The sequence below is a fragment of the Cydia pomonella genome, chromosome 19 (assembly GCF_033807575.1).
Source record: "Cydia pomonella isolate Wapato2018A chromosome 19, ilCydPomo1, whole genome shotgun sequence".
Lineage (NCBI taxonomy): Eukaryota > Metazoa > Arthropoda > Insecta > Lepidoptera > Tortricidae > Cydia > Cydia pomonella.
Genome location: NC_084721.1, coordinates 12,800,593 through 12,821,448, shown reverse-complemented (window position 1 = coordinate 12,821,448; position 20,856 = coordinate 12,800,593). Strand labels below are relative to the sequence as shown.

General features: G+C 37.3%; 1 protein-coding gene across 2 annotated transcripts in view; it reads left to right on the top strand.

Annotated features, from left to right (window-relative positions):
* The window catches only part of LOC133528602 (uncharacterized), a 150,067-nt gene extending 129,730 nt beyond the window's left edge, over positions 1-20,337 (top strand). For both annotated transcript variants that reach the window (XM_061866047.1, XM_061866046.1), the window contains 3 exons: positions 1,173-1,257; positions 18,336-18,509; positions 20,052-20,337. In XM_061866047.1, the coding sequence (XP_061722031.1) occupies positions 1,173-1,257; positions 18,336-18,509; positions 20,052-20,260 (468 nt within the window). In that variant the 3' untranslated portion in view covers positions 20,261-20,337. The remainder of the gene's footprint in view (positions 1-1,172; positions 1,258-18,335; positions 18,510-20,051) is intronic.
* The last annotated feature ends 519 nt before the right edge of the window (positions 20,338-20,856 follow it).

Sequence of the window (20,856 nt, the reverse complement as noted above, 5' to 3'; positions counted from 1 at the left end):
CGCCTGATCCCTGTTCCCCTGTTTCACCACACTGACAATAGGCGAATTGAGGTTTGATTTGGGGATCAAATGTCTATATGGGACCCATTGCGTTAAAGCAATAAAAAAAATCGGCCAAGAGCATGTCGGGCCACGCTCAGTGTAGGGTTCCGTAGTTACTCTTCCATCACAATAAGCTAACCTGGAGCTTAAAGTATAGTAAATTGTTAACCAAGGGATGAAACGGTACCTTTCACGCGAGTTAAACAAATAGACAAATTTGCATAATCAGTACCTAATTAAAGTAAGTCTTTTTACTATGAAGGGGAAACTTTTTGCGATAACTCAAAAACAGCTAAACTGATCATGTCCGCTATAGTTTTCATTTAATGTCTTTATTAAGCTCTACTTCCACAATTTTTTTCATATTTTTTGGACCTATGGTTCAAAAGTTAGTGGGGGGGGGGGGCACAGTTTTTTTTTCTTTCGGAGCGATTATCTCCGAATATATTCACTTTATCAAAAAATGTTTGTTGAAAACCCCTATTGGTTTTGAAAGACCTTTCCAACGATACCCCACACTGTAGGGTTGAAGCAAAAAAAAAAAATCACCCCCACTTTACGTGTAGGGGAGGTACCCTCAAAAAAATTAAATTTTTAGATTTTATTGTACGACTTTGTCGGCTTTATTGATTTATATATCCATGCCGAATTTCAGCTTTCTAGCACTAACGACCACGGAGCAAAGCCTCGGACAGACAGACAGACAGACGGACATGGCGAAACTATAAGGGTTCCTAGTTGACTACGGAACCCTAAAAAGTCACAAATGATAGTCAAAGTCTGATAATTGTACTTTACTGACGAAACGCTCCTAACAAAATGGCACTGTTGCTTCCGTGTATTTTTAACTATTCCCATATATTTTCTAACTTTCCAATTTATTATGATAGAGTGCTTTTTTTCTATCTATTTCACTAGATTTAGTTACCTACCTATAAAATTCAACAAGTATCAAGAACCATATTGTCGCCTGACATTGACAGGTCACCTACATTACTGGTCCAACAAGTAATAATTGACGCTATGTACTGTCGTTACTTACCGACCCAGAAATGTGCGTGTAATTATCACGGTCAGGTGTTAATGGTCAAGTGAGTGGAATAGGCGCCTGACGTCCTGGATTGTTCCAGCTGCCGCCACCACCGCACATCGAGCTCGTCATGTCCATGCCGTACCTTCGCACCGCCTTCAAGAAACCTACGGTTAGAGTAAGACGTAAGTACAAATACAATACAAATAGTGTTTAATATATATTTAATATAATATGTACATTTGAGACCTTCGGCCCAAACTAGGGTTGAAAAAAATACGTAATATGTCGCGAGGGTTACTAGTATCAAGGTGACTGGTGAGTGGGTGACCCAGGACAAGCTGAACCCAAAAATTTAACCGCATGTAGGTACCAAAATATTATTATCTACAAAAACCAAAAATATAGTTGTCTGTTCTCTTTTAGGACATAAATATTTCAATTTATATTTGGGGACAATCTTACACAGATCGACTTCTACTTCTACTCCAAACTAAGCAATACATACTTAAATTACTTAAATAGATAAATACCCACCACTCAGGAACAAGTATCCGTGCTCATCACACAAATAAATGCCTACAGGGGTACGAACTACGAACCCGGACCATCGGCTTCATAGACAGGATTACTACCCACCACCTACCCACTAGGCCAGACAAGTCGTCATTATAGAAGCAAATGGCTGCTGTACGCTGTACGCCATTATTATGACAAATGCCCCGCGAAAAGCAAAATTGCGCTATTTAGCAACTGCCAAATTTGGCAAAGTGAAGCGGCTCGACATACAGTTCAGTGCCCAATTAGTATACCGTATTTATATCCCGAGGAAAATCAAAGAAAAAAACTTAAACGAAATAATAAATTAACTTTTTGAAGACACGATTCGTGACGTTGATAATCCATTTTTCGACTCAAACAAGTCGTTGTGTCCCAAACGCTTACTGAGCAATCGCCTCAAAAAACAATATTAATATGATATTTTATACATTTGGATATTATTTATTGTATTCAATATTATACTTAAACACCGCTTCTAAATGAAAAGCACAAGGCAAACCTAAAGGCGATCACAGAAATTTTTGAGATGTAAAAAGCCTCCAACTCTAAACTAAAACGGGCCTCGCCAACTCGCATGGCTCCGTCATTTTGAAAAATATCCAAAATATGAATCGAATAATAATCTATATAATTATCGAACCCGCCGGCCTAGCCAATGAGACAATCGCTATCGCTTCGACAACGAAACGCTTTGTGCCTCTCTATCACTCTTCCATATATATATATTTTAAATGAGTTCTTTATAAAACATAATTTATTACAATGTAATTACTTAATCTAGTGTACATTTTCATCCTAGATAGTAATCCCAGTTGCCTTTCGATCGCTACGGAGCGTAACCGATTTGTATGTTGGCTGCGCGGCCTGCCCGCGTAGCCCACGTGCATATCGTTCACGCTCCGTAGCGAACGAAACGCAACTATCATAGTCGCACTAATATGGAAGAGTGATAGAGAGAGATGACTACGCTACGCTACGGAGCGTTAACGATTGTAACGTTGACTACGCGGCCTGATCACCAAATTTGTAGGGGAGAACATTCGGATATACGAAAGAATTTTCGCCGTAGCTAAAACGTAGACCTTCGCTATCGCTCGGTTAGTTAGGTCAATAATAACTAGGTCTTGCGAGATGTAAAAGATCTCTAAGTCTAAAACTTATTACGGATAAGGAGGGTATATCTACACTGGTTCGTATCAAAGAGCTAGAAAAATGGCGTGAATGACGGGCAAGGATGGATCGATCCGTCTCGCATTAATCAACGAACACAAATCGGAAAAATCCTGACAAGCAAAGTTAAGTTTAATTTCCAACTAATAAGAGTTCAAATTGAATTGTGAAGGCTAGGGATGCCTGTCTCCATTTTATTTTCATCACGTGCAGATGGGTTTGCCTTTGGAGTCTGATATTGGAAGTGGAAAATTGCTAGGTAGGGTGTCTAATTTTATACTAATAAATCCTTCATTGAAATGGAATGGAGAGTGATTAAGTTTTTTTTGTTAGAAACTGACTTGATCGAGGTCTTAGCTAAGAATTTAAGAACTGCTCAGTCGTTTGAAGACAGGCGTTTAACAGTTCGTTGCTTAGTATTTATTTAATAAGGCTAATATTTTCTAATTTAAGTATTCAACCTGCGATCCATACTCGACAACGCACACGCTAGTAGTTTTGATACCTAACTATTAAATTCTCACACTTTTGCTTAAAACACAAAAATTAAAAAAAAACTACTAACTAGATCTGGTTCAAACCAATTTTCGGTGGAAGTTTGCATGGTAATGTATATCATATATTTTTTTTAGATTTTTCATTCTGTTATTTTAGAAGTTACAGGGGGGGACACACATTTTTTCACTTTGGAAGTGTCTCTCGCGCAAAACTATTCAGTTTAGAAAAAAATGATATTAGAAACCTAAATATCATTTTCGAAGACCTATCCCTAGATACCCCACACGTATGGGTTTGATGAAAAAAAAAAATTTATTTAATTTTTATGACGTATTAAAAAAAAACTACTTACTAGATCTCGTTCAAACCAATTTTCGGTGGAAGTTTGCATGGGAATGTATATATATCATATATTTTTTTTAGATTTTTCATTCTGTTATTTTAGAAGTTACGGGGGGGGGGACACACTTTTTACCACTTTGGAAGTGTCTCTCGCGGAAACTATTCAGTTTAGAAAAAAATTATATTAGAAACCTCAATATCATTTTTAAAGACCTATCCATAGATACCCCACACGTATGGGTTTGATGAAAAAAGATTTTTTGAGTTTCAGTTCTAAGTATGGGGAACCCCCAAAATTTATTGTTTTTTTTTTCTATTTTTGTGTAAACATCATAATGCGGTTCATAGAATACATCTACTTACCAAGGTTGAACAGTATAGCTTTTCGGAAAAAAATGGCTGTGACAGAATCGGACAGACAGACGGACATGACGAATCTATAAGGGTTCCGTTTTTTGCCATTTGGCTACGGAACCCTAAAAACGTCGACAGGCGTAAGATTTTTTGGTAAATATTCACACCACACACCAACATCACACCATCATATTGCCTGCGCCCTAATTGTCACGTGTTCTTATTTAAATGTATATTTTTGAAAATGACTTATCAGTTGGTGACACATGACCAAAATTGAAGGTTCACCGCAAAAATCGAAAATCGAAACTTTATCATTTATCTCTATGTGCTTCTCTATTGATGGAATATGCAAGTGCGATAGAGGAGCAGATAACGAATTGTCCATTTTCATTTTTCGCGGTAGGCCCTCTGTTCCAAGTAGGGCCAACTGCAAACCACTTGTCAATGTCATCGTAGTTGGTTAACATATCTTTGACAGTTTTTTAATGGGGTGACCATAGAAATAAGCGTTTGACAGGTCTGTGTGGATGACTGATGCCGTCGCCTTACTTAACGTTGTTTCGTTTGTTGAACAAACGTAGGGCAATCCTGCCTCAACAAATAGAACTGAAGGCCCGATTCGAAGAATGATAAAGAGATGCTTACGTTCTTGGAAAGAGATTGAAAAGATCGATATCTAAACGATATGTCAAAATTGACGTTTATTTCGATTCTGCTGTGATCTCAATAAGATATTTCTAACGTCAAAGTGACATTGGTTGCCCGAATCGTGCTGCTTCTGTCAATTATACGACATACAAACGATATCTAATTGAGGACTTATCTAAACCAGAACCTATCGTTATCTTATCTTTTCCGTATTTCATTCTTCGAATAGGGCTGTGAGGGCCTACCGCGAACCACGTTCGACGTGTTGCCTCTCTGTCACACTTACGTACGAATTTACAAGTGCGATAGAGAGGCAACACGTCGAACGTGGTTCGCGGTAGGCCCTCTCTTACTTAAAGGTTTAAGTAAGAGTTCTAGGTTGGTATTAAGAAACGGAGATGAAAAAAAACACCGTCGAGCGTGGCGACCTCCATTTGTCTTTTGTCTCATTTGTTTCCGTATTCCAGAGCCAATAACAATATTTTTGTAGGCAAATCACCGATGTCACTTTCAAATAGGTCGGCTATTAATAACGTACATAAGTATTATGATATACTCTAAATAAGATGCCTAGGCTTTAGATATTCTCCAGTAAAATATGATATAAATATTTCATTATACTTTCATTTCTACTGCGAATTGGGAAGTATCGGATATTTCAACTACAGTACGGTGCGGTGTCCACTAAAGTTATGGAGCTTATAACGCCGACGGCATTTATGCCACCGGGCTGCGACTTTATCACTTTATATTCTACTCGATTTTATGAACAAGGCTTGTAGTACCATTACTGTACTGTATAAATCTTTAATATTATTCATAGCGTGCATAATAACATGGAGTTCATGATTTATGAATAAAAATTATACAAACGATATTAATACCTATTGCCCTCATGCGCGACTGTGGGTCACATTATTTGGTGAACGACAACTGTATTCCAAAATTTATATTTTTGCCATGACTATAGACCAGTTATCGCTCATTGTTCCATATTTATCCATAGCCAAAAACTTCATTTTTTTATATCGTTTTGTCGTAGTTAACGCTAATCTACACAACGTCAGGCTCACTAATACCTTATAAAAATGTCCCCCGCCGCGTCTGTGTGTCTATATCTATATATAACCCCGGCGCAAAGGAACCTGTCACAGCCGCATTGCCACGTTGAATGGCGATGGACAACTTAGCACCAGGTATATATATATATATATATATATATACATGTAAGTACACGATGAAATGTAATCGGTGATCATGAGTTGAAAATGATTGAGTTTAAAAGCAAACATGACCACCTAGTATGGATAATTAAGTCTCAAGGAAACTTTTTATTATTAATGTTTCATAGCTCATTAATCATTCCAGCTTAATTGCAGAAAGTAAAGTGCCCAATGCTCGGGATTTGGGATGGAGGCGAGACAATATTATAAATATTTGAGTGACCCGAACGGCGGGGCTTAAGGCGCAGTTTTCTACATACTTAATACAATACACTACACAATTAACGGATTATTTATAGACCTCGTAGCTGCGAGATATTATAAGATATACATTGATAGATAGATGAATAGATGGAATGCTTTTTATTGGCACACCTCCGTAAAAGATACAGCTTAAGAGGGAAGAATAGCTGTTTGAATCTAACGAAATAACGGTAATATTTCTATGAAATTCCATCTCGGTAGAAAACGGTTTCCACTAAATAAATCTTAACAAATCACTTTGATTTTGATGTCGTCGCTTCAGCATAATATTCTAGGTTTATAGGTTTCGCTTTTTGTTTTTTTTTTTGTTTTGCAAATTTTGAAAAAAAAGGAAAACCTTTTAAAGCTTATCTACTTTTTCATTGTGTCAATAACATACTAAAAATCATGGAGAATAGAAAATATTTAGAAGTGGAAAAAGCTTCCCTCTTAAAAATAAAATGTTTAATGATACAGGCAGACAACAGGCGGTCATATTGCTAAGGAGCGATCTCTTCCAGACAACCTTTAATAACACACGCCACTACCACTACCTACTCAATCAAATTTGTTGCTGTTAGTTCAAGAATTAAATTGATTTCAGTATAGTGGGTTCAACCAGCAGAGTTTTTGAAAAATCAGTGGCGTTGTATGAATAATACGTATGCCAAAAAATATGAATAGCACTTTTGAGGACTTTCTTGAATAACTTTATTGATCAAACACCTAATTAAACAACTTTCGCTCGGAATTAAAATAATATTACAAACATAGGTCTAAAACGTACGTTTTTTTTTCACAAGAGCATTAACATGAAAATTGCTCTTATAATACGTAAGTAATGTCGTTTTTGATCAAACTCATCGATTAAGTATTCTTTTTCTCATGCTCTGAAAAAAAGTCATTGTTGTTCTAAAAAGTGTGCATAAAGTGATAGGTTTCTGCACTAGAGCTTTTTACTTTCCAAATGCGATTTTTTTTAACGATAAGCAATAATTTCCATTTTGATATTTAACTCCCCATTCCATAAATAACGATACTTTTACTTAAATGGTTAATTTAAAGTACCCGCAAGAAATGCTATAGAAAATTAAAATTAACACATGTACACTACACACTACATGATTACTTTCCTCGTATACAAAATGAAAAATAGAGTGTTTAACTCGGGTCAAAGGCATCATTTTTGCCTTGGAGTATTGGGGCTCTCACTACGTTCGAGCGCCAAACTACCTTGGCAGAAATGAGTACCTTTCATTCTTTAGACGGATACGCAAGTAAATATAATCGGTTAGCACTGATTGACTAGCACGTTATTTTTTCGCGGAAAAGCAAAGTAATATTTTTTGTTTTAATTACTCCGGTAGCCGTCTAAGAAGTGTAATGTTCTTACGGTAGATGTCGTTAGGGTCCCCTAGACCCATATGGTGGGAAAATTTGCTGCCTATGGATGAGGTTTTGGTTGCTCAGATGGCAGAGTGCTGGAGTATCGATCTAGAGGCCGTGAGTTCAAGTCTTACCCTCACCCAAGGCAGTAATTTTTCCACTTAGTGCCATTAAGTTTAATAGAGGAAATTAGTTAGACAATTGCCGATAGATGGCGCTGGACACAATTATACTTAGTATAGGTAATTCTGATCAAAAATCTTTGGCTTTTATAATCACACGAGATAATTCAAAGTTTGTACGGAACCCTCGGTGCGCGAGTAAAACAAACTCACACTGGGCCGGTTTCTTTTCTTTTCAAGCGCATGTCGCTCACACCGCGCACTTGAAATCTTCCCTTCAAGAAAAGAGCGTACTCCCATATTAAAGGCCGGCAACGCACTTACAACCCCTCTGGTGTTTCAGGTATCCATGGGCGGCGGTAATCGCTTACCATCAGGTGATCCGTCTACTCGTTTGCCTCCTCTACCATAAAAAAAAAAAATTTTTTGCGTATCTTTCAAAATATAGGTACATTATACCAATAATATTACTCCATTCTTTTTGCCAATTTTTCTATACTTCGCCAACTACAAATCTCGAATAAATTAAATTAGAAATTAGTGGCCCTAGGAGACGTCAACGACCTATCACCGAGACGCTTTCAAGACTAATTAATGAGAACATTTTGTGAAAGGGTCACTCATTGTGTTATATACGGCCCGATTCGAACAATGCTTATGAAATCCCAGAGGTACGATACCGATCTGTCAGCGTCAATGACATTGCTTCAACCATAAACGCCGATTATATTTGACGGAGGGTCACTGAATGTGTGTGTGTGTGTGTGTGTGTGTGTGTGTGTGTGTGTGTGTGTGTGTGTGTGAGTGATAGATACGGTATATGCAGCAAATGAATACGTTGTTTACTCGTAATATTTCTGAAATTAACCTAAATTAACAGGTTAACAAAATTATTTTCGCGCATTATCCCAGGTAAAAAAAATATATTACTATGTTTATTTCGTTTTAAACGATGATTCGTTTTGACCATCTCCGAAACGACGTGGAATTAGCTGTCGCATATGTTCCGTGTGGTGTATATATATTACATAAGTATGGATAAATGTTAAATATCACAATGTGTATAAATAAAGAAGCAAATTAAACCATAAATCATAAATTAGTTATTTGCGTGAACAGGGTCAGATTACAGTTGTTATATATATACATAAATTTAATACTCTTTTGCTTATGCGCCAAGTAACATGTTAATTATCTGACATTTCCTCAATTACTTTCGCAAACTGTACCTTCCTACTTTTTTTACTTAGTATCATCGTGGATATATGAACAAATGTGCCCCTACTTAAATGGAAAATCTTCGCTACGTTTGTTCTATGAAGTAGGAATTCTGTAGATAAGTATAAGAAATATAGGTGCATGTTTGTACTTAAATTAAGTAGTATGTTAACTGTCAGGAAAAAAGTATTTAAGCTTCCTGCTTAAGACATTGAGATAAAAGCAAAACTCAAACGAATACGCTATGATGTTCAGAAAAGTCCTAAGGTGAGCAACGCGCCTTAAAAGCGATTCGTCTACCTTTTACATAATGGAAGGGAATTAGATGAGGCCGGGAAGATGTGTTAAATGAATTCCTAATTAGGCCGCGAACGGACATCTGAGGGGTTGCTTTCGCAGACTTCGCCTTTTTAGGGTTTCGTAGTCAACTAACCCTTATATTTTCGTCATGTCCGTCTTTCTGTCCGCCCGCGGCTTCGCTTCGTGCTAGATAGCTGCAATTAGACTTGGATACATAAATCGATCAAGGCAAAGCAAGACCAAGTCGTAAAATAAATAACTCCCATATAAAGTGGGAATGCTTTTTTTCACTTTAACCCTATAGTGTGGGGTATCGCTGCATAATAAGGTATTTCAAAACCAATACGGGTATCTAACAAGCAAGTTTTGATATAGTGAATATTTTCGGAAACAATCGTTCTGAAAGTAAAAAATATGCGTTCGGCAACTATCGCAAAAATTGTAGTAGGCACGCTACTGACCTTTAAACCCTAAAGGGAAACTAGGCCTTATTGGGATTAGTATGGTTTCTTCACGTCGGTTTCCTTCACCGAAAACCGACTGATAAATCTCAAATAATATATCGTTCATAAGTTCTGAAAAATTCGTTCGTACGAGCTGGGGCTTACCGTGACCTCGGTATTGAAAGGCCCACATATAGTGCATAATGGCATGATCGCAGCTTGAACACCCTCAGCTCATAACGGGTCTAAATACATACAATTAATACACTATGAATACATTAGTAGCGCGTCTATTTTCGTCTAAAATACAACCGCAAACAGAATAATACACCTGAGTATCAACACAATTCCAATTCAATAACAAAATTACCAACCCTGCTAACTAGCAAGGGTTGGCAAAACCTCGAGAATATCATAAATATATGTAAATTAGTTGTAACGCATATCAGGGTTGAGCGAAATTAATCCTTGCATAAATTTGTCCTAAACGCCAGAACAATGCCTCCATATTCATCAAACGCACGACCTATCCTTAGCTTATTGGCTGTCAGGATACAGAACAAGTATTTAGAATTAAAGAGGTATGGCAATGGAGTTTAGGCGAAAATATAATATTTAAACACGAAATAATATTGCATAGCGTAGTCTGTAGCAGGATTATCTATCAAAATCGTTTAAATATAAATTAATTATTATGGTAATAAGTAATGATTCGAACCTTTGTCTTCAGCTCACGCGCGGTTAAAGTCCTGGGCACTAATTAGGCCAGACCAGACAACGAATGCTCAAAAAAAGTCATAGACAAAAATGCGTGGAATACAATTTTTGAGTTCGTAACTTTGTTTGGACTACTTAGTTAGGATATGAGCACATCAAAAGTCGCCAGCCGCAGCCCTTGAACCAGGGGAAGAGGGGGGTTACTTTACCACCATTTCGAAGTAACGGTGTCAATGTGATACCATAAATGAATTTGGCACTCCCGATTTATAAGAAATTGATTCCAAACATGACCTTCGCTAATGTAGATATCAAGATAAAATTGAGAGCCCTAAAATAAACTTTTAAGAGAGAATATCTCAAAAAGTATTCAAGATATCTAAAAACTTGACAAATTAAACTTGTAGCAAAATGTTATCAGCTTTCGTTCTGTATAAGTAGTCATGTCTCTTGGATCCAAGTTTACAAGATGTGAAAAACCGAAAAATAAAACCTTCAAACCCCCTCCCCCCCCCCCCCTCAAGGGCTACGGCCGGGAACTTTTAAATGTGTACCAACCACTTCCCTCTATACATTCTTATTGCTTAGCCTTAGCCACGTGGCCGTTAGTATATGACATCTATTTCAGTTTATAAATTTATCTCAGTTTGCTACCACAGCAATGTACCTACAAGTTTTATTTGTCAAAATAAGATCAATTAATACAATTCGAATAGGCCTCCAGAGTTCGGAACTTATAATGCGTAAGCTATGTCCGCTGAACAATACTTTATGAACGCGACGTCCGCTACTTAGTGAGGTTATGGCCACACCTTCAGCGTTCTGTGATCCCTGGAACATCGACAAACGCCAATCGACAAGTAGAAATGTGTCGGGGTGACAGATGCTACGAAAACTCACGTGACGATTTCCATATTATTTAAGATTTGATTGGCGATTCCTATCAACGATTATCGTCATGGCTAGGCTCCCTGATAAAATACAATAATAAAAAATACAAACAAAACAAATCATGTAGGAATAAAGCATAGTTCATATAGAATTGGTACGCACTAGAAGATAGTTATTTTTTTAAGTAAATAAAATAAGAAAGTTATGAATGGTGATTTTTAAATAGTAATGTATTTAGCTTTCAAGTATGTATAAATTAATAAAAATTATCTGCTTTATAAATAATTACGCACAGTTTTCATAATGGACCCCCCTCATCTTCTGCACAACACTTGTTGACATTTTTGGCGTGTTGATTTCTTGTAGATCGCAATGAATTGATACCCTAGACAATTTGACTAGTCTTGTGTAAATTTTTTTTTCATGATTGCCCAGTAATTTTTGATATATTGAAATTGGGAACAATTCGAAGGATTCATCTCGCGGGGTATGTAATTGGCCTGATGATTAGCATACCATACCAAAACTTTTTTTGGGTAGTGGCAGCGGGCTAAATCTGGCCAACATTTCACAGGACCGTTATGGGTTCTAATAAATACCAATACTCATTTCTCTAAGCACTCTTTAATATAAAGGTCCGACTTCATTGTTGACTGTGTTATAAAACTTTTCGTCTTACAGCCAAAATTATAAATTCCTTGCCATATCATTTGCGAACTTCTCAAGTTTCACGATCTTATATTTTTCGGGTATATTACCTCTATTATTGGCCATATAAAACTTCGATCCAAGTAGTTGATTAAAATCGAGTTTTACATACGTCTTGTCGTCCAACAACAAGCAACCTTCGAATTTTGTTAATACTGGATCGTACAATAGTCGAGCTAGTGTTTTAGCTTGTCGGATCTGTTTAACAGTCCAATTTGGCTGTTTTATTGCTCGACAGCTCTTATAGCCACCTCTGAGGTGAATCATCTTTATGGTTCTAGAAATTTCTTTGAATTTTGGGGATAAATCGTAATTAGACCGTCCTGATTTTTGTTTGAGTGATCTTGGGACTTTTTTCCCAAAATCTTGTTATTTGTCCCAGACCTCCGATTAGTTTGTACTTTCTGTCGGCTGATAGAGTCTTCTTGTAACGTTTTATGGCCCTACAAATACTAGCTTTTAGCATCTTAAGCGACTTAGCTGTCTTCGTCCGGGATCGATAAAAATTTTCGAAGTATTTGTGCACGATCAATCTCCTTTTCTCAATTTTCATGGTCGAAAACTTTTAAATGCATTAAGCTAGAAAAATAATATTTTCACCATTAATACTTTGAAGGTTGGTGATTGAACTGTAACTGTATTTTTTTTCCCGCCATGGAATTATTATTTTTTAAACATTGCTTGCATTATGTGCCAATTATATATGAACTAAGCTTTAAGGCATGGTACAAATAAGTATAGAGATTAGAGAGCCGTCCTCTCAAGCAACATTAACTCCCTTAACTCATGCAGCATAGACCACCATACGCAATTAAAAAGCTCTTTATCAGAATGTAGCCTTAGCCGAGCCTCATTGGACTGTTGATGAGGGCGGCCATTTTTATTTAAAGCCCGTCCCTTATTGGGCCCTCCCGCCTAATAACGCAACTTGGAACACGTCCTGTATTATTAAAAGTAGTACTGCAACAGAGCTCTGGGTGCTATAACGGCGATATTAGAGGACAGAACAAGAGAGTCAAGTGATTACGTAAAGGACATTCAAAATAAATGTGTCTCTGAAATAAATTTAATTAAAAAAAATCCTATTTGCAAGACTGGAGTAATTTTAAACATTTAAAAAATATTTTAGGAAAATTAAATGTAATTTTATAAAACCACTCGAACCCATTCCCAAAAAAATAATGTCAGATTTGAGTCGCCTAAGCTCGCTGAATTCGCGTCGGTTTAGCTGATTAGGTACCACTGAACAGAAGCAAAAGTATAATGTTAACAAAAATCTATTGCCACCCTGAAATAAACACTCCAATTTTACAACACTCGAGCGCCTTACGATTGGCCCTCGAACTAACAAAGATATAAACATATGTGTAAACTTATATAAAGACCGTGTATTGGTTACACGAGAGAGCGCATCTCGAGTTCTACAAACGTCCAGTGTAGCGAGAGCCCGACAGCGACATCTGTATCATTGTGAATGTAACTGTTGAGGCCTAGACAAAGGCAAAAAACAAAAGCAGATCTTCAATGAAGACTTGTTATTAAAAGTTTGTACAAGGATTTATTTTTATAAATTAGAATTAGATTGCAGTACAACTTAATGTATTTTAGACGATTGCCGTTGGCTGCTGTCGGCGGATGTTATATACTGGGATGTTCGTTGCCGATCTTCAAATTTCGTAAGTCATCGGTCGTTCGCGACGTCACTAAAATCCGTTCTGAACATACTTTCTATCTGCACTAAACGCTCTGGGAACGCTCCACTTACGCTTTGTCGCGGCCAATTAGAAGTACTTACCTATATAAGTTTTAAAAACGTTAGCGTTAAAGTATGTACAGTTACGTCTGAATATATCGATACGAAAAATGTGCCATAAATATGCATACACTACCTTAATACATGAGCAATAAAGTTGTATACTTATACATATTTATGGCACTTTTTTCGTATCGATATTTTCAGACATGACCGTACAAATCACTCTTTCTTCAACCTCCATATCGTGATAACCATGTACCACATTCTGCACTTGACCGTTTGGAGGATTACAATACTACGAATTGAAATTTTATTTGAGTCGTCAAGATCCTGACCTTTACGGCTACTGCAATATTTATTCGTGTCACATTTTTTAAAGAAAATCGTAATCCAACACCACAGAATACTTATGTTTTTTTATAATACGTCGGTGGCAAACAAGCATACGGCCCGCCTGGTGGTAAGCAGTCTCCGTAGCCTATGGACGCCTGCACCTCCATAGGAGTTACATGCGCGTTGCCGACCCTAAGACTCCGCACCCTCGTTGAGCTCTATGCTATGCTCTATGTCACTTCCGCAATCTGTACCCCTAGTGTAAATAAATTCGATTTCGAAACGTGACGTACGCGTTTGCGTTTAGTCTCATTTTGTATTGGATTTAGAAAGAGCGCGCCAAGCGGGACGTTTTGGAAACTCAAAATCCTATACAAAATGAGACTTAACGCAAACGCGTTCGTCACGTTATGATGTCGATCAAATTTACACTAGGGGTACTGATACTGTGTAGTGTAGTTTTGTAGTTTGTTGTGTAGTTTTTTGTTTATATATATATATTTTATAATAATATGTATGCCATTTAGTTTTAAGGTATTTATTGGACCCTAGTTTACTGAAATGAAGATTTCTCATTTTGATTCCATTATTCCTACCGGTGCAACCTAGCGACATACGTATTCACCCACGCTATTCACGCAATCGAGATAACGTTAAGGTCCGCGTCCCTCTGGACCTCATAAATTTATTAAGCGGCCATTCTGCTTTTTGAAAGCATTGTTGTGGGCAAATAGACCGAATCTCCGGGCTCACAGTTTTGCGGAACCATTGGACTTAATGCTGAGCTATATAAATAGTAACTTGTAGTTCATAGACTGTGATATGCTGTGTGACCTTTGGATTATTTTCATGCGAGTAATTAAAAACAATCTTTTTTGGTTTATTAAAGAATGATTCTAGGTGTAAATAATATTAACCTGTAATTAACGTCGTATTAGACTTTTTATGAAAAAAATATGTTTAATTCATTAAAGTGGTACCCCCTTATTCATAAAAGTTTACGGATCTGATGTAGTTAAAATATGTTTTATCCCTTTCTTACAAATACATAAGTAAAAATGAAAGACGATTCATAGCTAATTCAGGCCGTATGCTATATACCAATGTCGCCGAAGCGTTTCCTATAGTTTTTTTTAGTTTGTTGTTTGTATTTCTGATTATTAAGTGCAATTTATGGTAACTAAAAATTGTTTGATTATTGAAGTCATCGAAGACTCCTATTAATCATATTATTAAAAAAGCAAAATAATTAAAATAGCATGGTGTTTTTAGAAACTTTCAAACTTTCTCGAGTTACGCGACAAATCCAGGGGGCCGATTCTTGAATTTCGAGTGCTCGAATTCATCACTCAAAAATCTGTGGAAAACGACGAATTGATAGTTTAGAAATACGAGCAATAGAAATTGGGAATCGAGCGGTATTGACCACTCGTTTTGAATTATATTAGTTGAAGTTAAATGCCTAGTAGTGGAGATAAATTGTAGGGAATTACACGAAATCAAGCACTTGAAATTCAAAAAGCGGCCCCCTGGTCGAGAATTCCCGTGCCTCGAGAAATAAAAAGGATCGAGAAACCAAAAACAGCACCGAGTTAGCACACGCATGTTGATAATATCGTTACAGACCTTGTCGATTGCGGTACCATCGACAAATATTTCACAGCACGGGCCATTGAAAAGATCCACGTAGCCTTAAATAACACGTTAACCCTCTCTTCCATTAGCGGGGATCGATTGACAGAAAGAGGACAACAAGCTTTATTTATGTTCGTCTAGCCGAGGCCATGTTATTGCTATTGGTAGCGAGCGCGGGAGATATAGTAACCAGTGTCATATGTGATCTCGAGGGCCCTAGATGTATATTTGGTAAAATTAAAAAAATATTTTTTTTAAATGTGTCAATTAAATGTGTCTGGGTTAGCGTTGATCATAACTATTCCAAATTTCAAATCGATAGCTTAAGTGGTTCTCGAGATATTTAGCGTTGTGACAGACAGACGGACAAAGTCGCACCATAATGCACCTAAAAACTAGCGACTCGCCCTAGGTTCACACGAATTTACACTTAACCTTAACAAATTATACACTTAAACCTTCCTCATATTCTTGAGTCCAAACCATATGAAAATCCGTTCAGCAGTTTCTGAGCTTATCGCGAATATACAGAAAGACAAACGCGGCGGGCAAATTTGTTTTATAAGGTGTGTTCTTTGAAAATGTGGTTGATTTTTTTATTGAGAGAAAATCACAGTAGTAATACTTTTAATTTACGTACATACGTAAACGTAATTTACTGAGAATTTTTATTCCCAGCAATCAATACTGCAACAGCAATATAATTCTCAGGCGTTACCAGCGGTAAATGGAAATAGCCTATACACTACACTTTTTCTACTGGTTGACCAAAGCGATTCATTAGCGAAACAAGCGATCGGAATTACATCCTAGGGTATGTTAAAACGATGGCTTTCGGGGCTTTTCAGACTAAAACCAAAAAATAATGTTTGTAGGCGTTCATAAAGAAAGCGCCAAAAATAAAAATATTATTAAATATTAGTGTTTGTCGTATAAATATTCGTTTGTAAAAATTCAGAATGAAATGACGGACCCTCAATATTGTTTTTATATTTGAAGACTTACGCACTTGTTAATTATTAAATCTGCTTATAAAACGTAAACTTTTCAAAGTGAATTTGTGCTACGACGTTAAAAATATTAAATACTTAATATCGTTGCTTAAAATATCACCAGATTTATAATGGTACGCTTATCACGAGGCCTATCCAAGCTTTTATAAAGTGATATTTTTTATCTTATTTTGACATTATTGTCTGTGCGTCATATCAAAAACAAATCAAGTTTAGATTTTTAGTTGGTATGATTGTGAAGTGATGGATGTCTGAACCACATCTGAACTCCAATAAATATATTCCAAAAGAGAAAGGCGTACATAAATGACAATTCAGAAAAACAAATAAGCACCTAATAGATGTCTCATGATTAATTAATTAATATAAAATATTAATTTATCATTATGAGGGCAATAATGAAACTATTTTTGCGAGATGATGACATTATTTATTCCTCAACAAATATGATGTAAAGTATGTCGCGACATACCACAGTGCAGTGTAGGTACCTATATCATTTATATTCATTAAGTTTATACATACACTATTATAAATACAGTGGCGTTATACAGCTTTCCAAGTTTGGAATGTGTCTGAGACAAGAGGCGTTGCGGTTGTCGTATTTTATTCAGGACTGTGTTTACTCAACTTCACTATAATATATTATTTATGTGCGACTTCTTTTTTTTATGTCTCCTGAAAGCAATAAAGGGCAGGTGTTGTCTTGTTATTTACACTCGCTTATAATATATTATTATATTATAGTCGTATGAGGAAATAGGGATAAGAACAGTCATCTACTCATCTCTGCAGCGGTATCATGGTCGCATTTTTATCACCTGTCATGTCATGCGTCACTTTCGTACTTACATACTTGTTAGAACGTGACAGACATGATGTCAAATGATAAAGGCCCGACCATTAGGGCTAAGGTGATCGGCTCTTTATCATTTGTCACCATGCCTGACACGTTCTTACAAGTAGGTATGTAAGCGGGAAAGTGACAGGCATGGTGACAAGTGATAAAAATGGAACCATGATGCTACCGCTGGATGGATGCTCTTATATTTATACATATTTTACATGTAAAAGTCACCATTTATTTCTGTGGATAATGATGATAAGCTCGATTTCCAATTGAGTGTTTAATGATAAAACCTTTCATCAAAGTCAAAACCATTTGAAGTTTGTATCATTCCCGTTGAGAAGCCGTCAGAATTAAAGCAAAGGCTTTTTATATATAAACTTAAAGCCAGAAACCTGTAATAAAGCGTTTACTACCTATTTCTTACTTCAACATGCCAGATTATTGATACTTCACAGACAGTAATATTGATACATTTCACAACTTCACAACTGAACGTATGACCTTGCCGAGATTAATTAGAAAGCTCCCGAGTGTCCCAGACATATTAAATATATATTAGAACGGGTCACTTAATATAGCTAATGTAGTAGTTACCTACTGACTAATTAACTGTTAGTTTATCGTGTGGCTGATCGACGAAATTTGCGGGGGGCCCCCCACAATAGATCTTGGCTTCTGTTCTAGACCTAGTTACTGGATTTTTTCTTCTCGATAGAGTTATCTACAGGAAAGCAAAACCCTGGAAAGGCAAGGGTCTTTGCATGCATCTTCTTCAACATTAATGCCCAATACATCATAATTATATCTCCCCTTTTTATTTTCTAAACCGTATTCATCGGCTTCCAGCAGCCACATCGTCGGAGATGTACAACCGACAGCGGAACTCGTCTGGCGCTCTGGACAGCAGAGGGCTGGTGGCAGTCATCAAGCGGCAGGTCCCGCTGGCAGGCCAGCTGGGGCACGAGCTCGCCTGGGGGCAGGGGTGGGGATGGGTCACGCTGCCGAACGGCGTGTGGAGCGGACGTGAGTAACGTTAATTGTTAGAGCCACCCAACACTGACGTCTCCCGAGAGTCAGCGTCTAGTCAACTCCATGGCTGCTGCTCGACGCGACGTTGGCGCAACTGCGCAGCCACGTCATTTTCCATAGCGGAAACTAGACACTGATGCTCAAAAGACGTTAGTGTGGGGTGGCCTTAGATTCAATACAGCTGGTCTTCCGGGGTCTGGGCGCGATTTAAGGCTATTGGGCTTCATACCATCATTACACTAAAAAAAGTCATTGATGTTGAAGGCTTATTAGATTACAGAATCGAGCACTTCTTGACAGACAAACATGCATGGTCCAAACCAGAAACTGTAAAAACAAGTAGCAATTAAAATCATTGTATTATGTGTATATGTAAAATTATTGTATAGGTGACACAGCTCAGGTAAGAAAGCACATCAAATATTTTTTGTAGGTATACCAATCTGTCAGATTTATATAATGTATATTCTCTTTTCTTTATTAATTTTATTTTTCTTTTCCCTTTGTAAGAATTTGATATGTTTTCTGAAAGAGCTACGTATTTGTATGATTTGATATGACATTTATTATCAAATTTCTATAAAGAAAAGTAGCTACTGTGTGTAATTTCATGATTTCTATAATAATCTAAATTGTATTTTTTATTTTTTATTTAATGCATGTTAATTATAAGATGTAATGTTTGAAAAGATGTGTCCCGCCGAGTTTCTTGCCGGTCCATATTGGGATACCCTCCTCCAATTAAGGGGGGATTTAAATCTTCTCGGGTCAAAGGTGTAGGGTTACAGCCGGTGTAGCTTTATTTGACGTTCATAAGCGCATTGTAATATGCCTACTTGAATAATAAACTATCTTTATCATTATCAACGATTAACAGTTGCCCGATTCAGTGTCCTTACTTAAACTTGATATTGCAAATACGAGGCAAAATCGAACTCAGAATGCAGAAACTGCCCAGGTGCCTAGCCAAGTAACCATCATCCTTGAGAGAAATCGCTAAATACTTAAATTATGACTCTCGATACATGTATAAAATATTTACTTACTTACATTGTTTATTTTCGTTTGACGTATGTCGATGACATCTTGGCTAGGTCCCCAGGAAAATTTACTAACTTATTGTTAGGAAAAAGTGAGTCCAATAGGTGCTGAATACGATGTCTTATGATCTGACGTGAGGATTGAAATACGGGCGGAGATGTACAAGTGTTATAATGAGACGTTATGAACTATTTATTTAGTTTTATATTACTCAGGGCCACTTGCACCATCCCACTAACCGGGGTTAGCCTGTTAAACCGTTAATCCAGTGTCAAATTGTACTGGTAACCATGGTAACACCAGGTTTAACCGGTTAACCCCGGGTTAGTGGGATGGTGCAAGTGGCGTGGCGTGGCAACAGTCTGATGACGCTCAACGCCGAAACGAAACCCCTCGCAGCCATATAGTTGACTAGACGTTGACGACCAACAGACCCTAGTGTGGGGATTCGAATTATTTCCAAATATATAAGCAACACCAATTATCACTTTCCAGGTCTCACCTGGTCCCAAGACGGCGACGACTTCGCCCTTCACGCGATGCCCATCATGCACCACACCAACGTCTCCCAAGCCTGCTCCATGCTCGACGGTGTCACGGCGTACGAAGCGTCCGCGTACGACCAAGCCCTCTCCGAGTATGACGACTCAGGCACCAGCGATGATTGGGACATGGGCGTCGATTGCGGGGATTTCATGATGTAAACTGATGTTCTGGCCACCCTAGTGCGTGTTATTGATGACGGAAGAGAAGTGGAAGAAAAGCTCGTTCCTTTGCATTTGACAGCGAATACGAGGCGCTCTGCAGCGCCTTAGGTTTCTGATGGATTGTTTAACGCCAATTTTTGACAACCATAATGGTGAGAGCATAGGTTTTCCCTGTCACCAGAAACAAAAACGAGAATTTGATACAAGTCTAGAAACTGACAGCAAAACCTATGCTGGTGCCATCTGTAAAATACGTAGCGCAACAGCCAATCAGATTAGATCTTATCATCGACTGACTTATTCATCCATGAATGTGTGGGAATAGAATTTCTGCAGCTTGAATACTGATGTGGCCAAGACATATAGTTAACTTACAAACCTGTTTGGTTAATTGTGATGAGATCAAAGTCCTTGTTCCATGAATATGTTACTTTCTAGGTATAGAAATTACTGCCAAATATTACTAATTAAGTATTCCTGACCCTGTAATGGCGAGCTCTATTTGTATACCTTCTACCTAATGTCAATCAGAAAGGTAGTATTATATCTTGACTACTGGTGTACCGTCGAAAAGTTTCCAAAATTCCGAAATT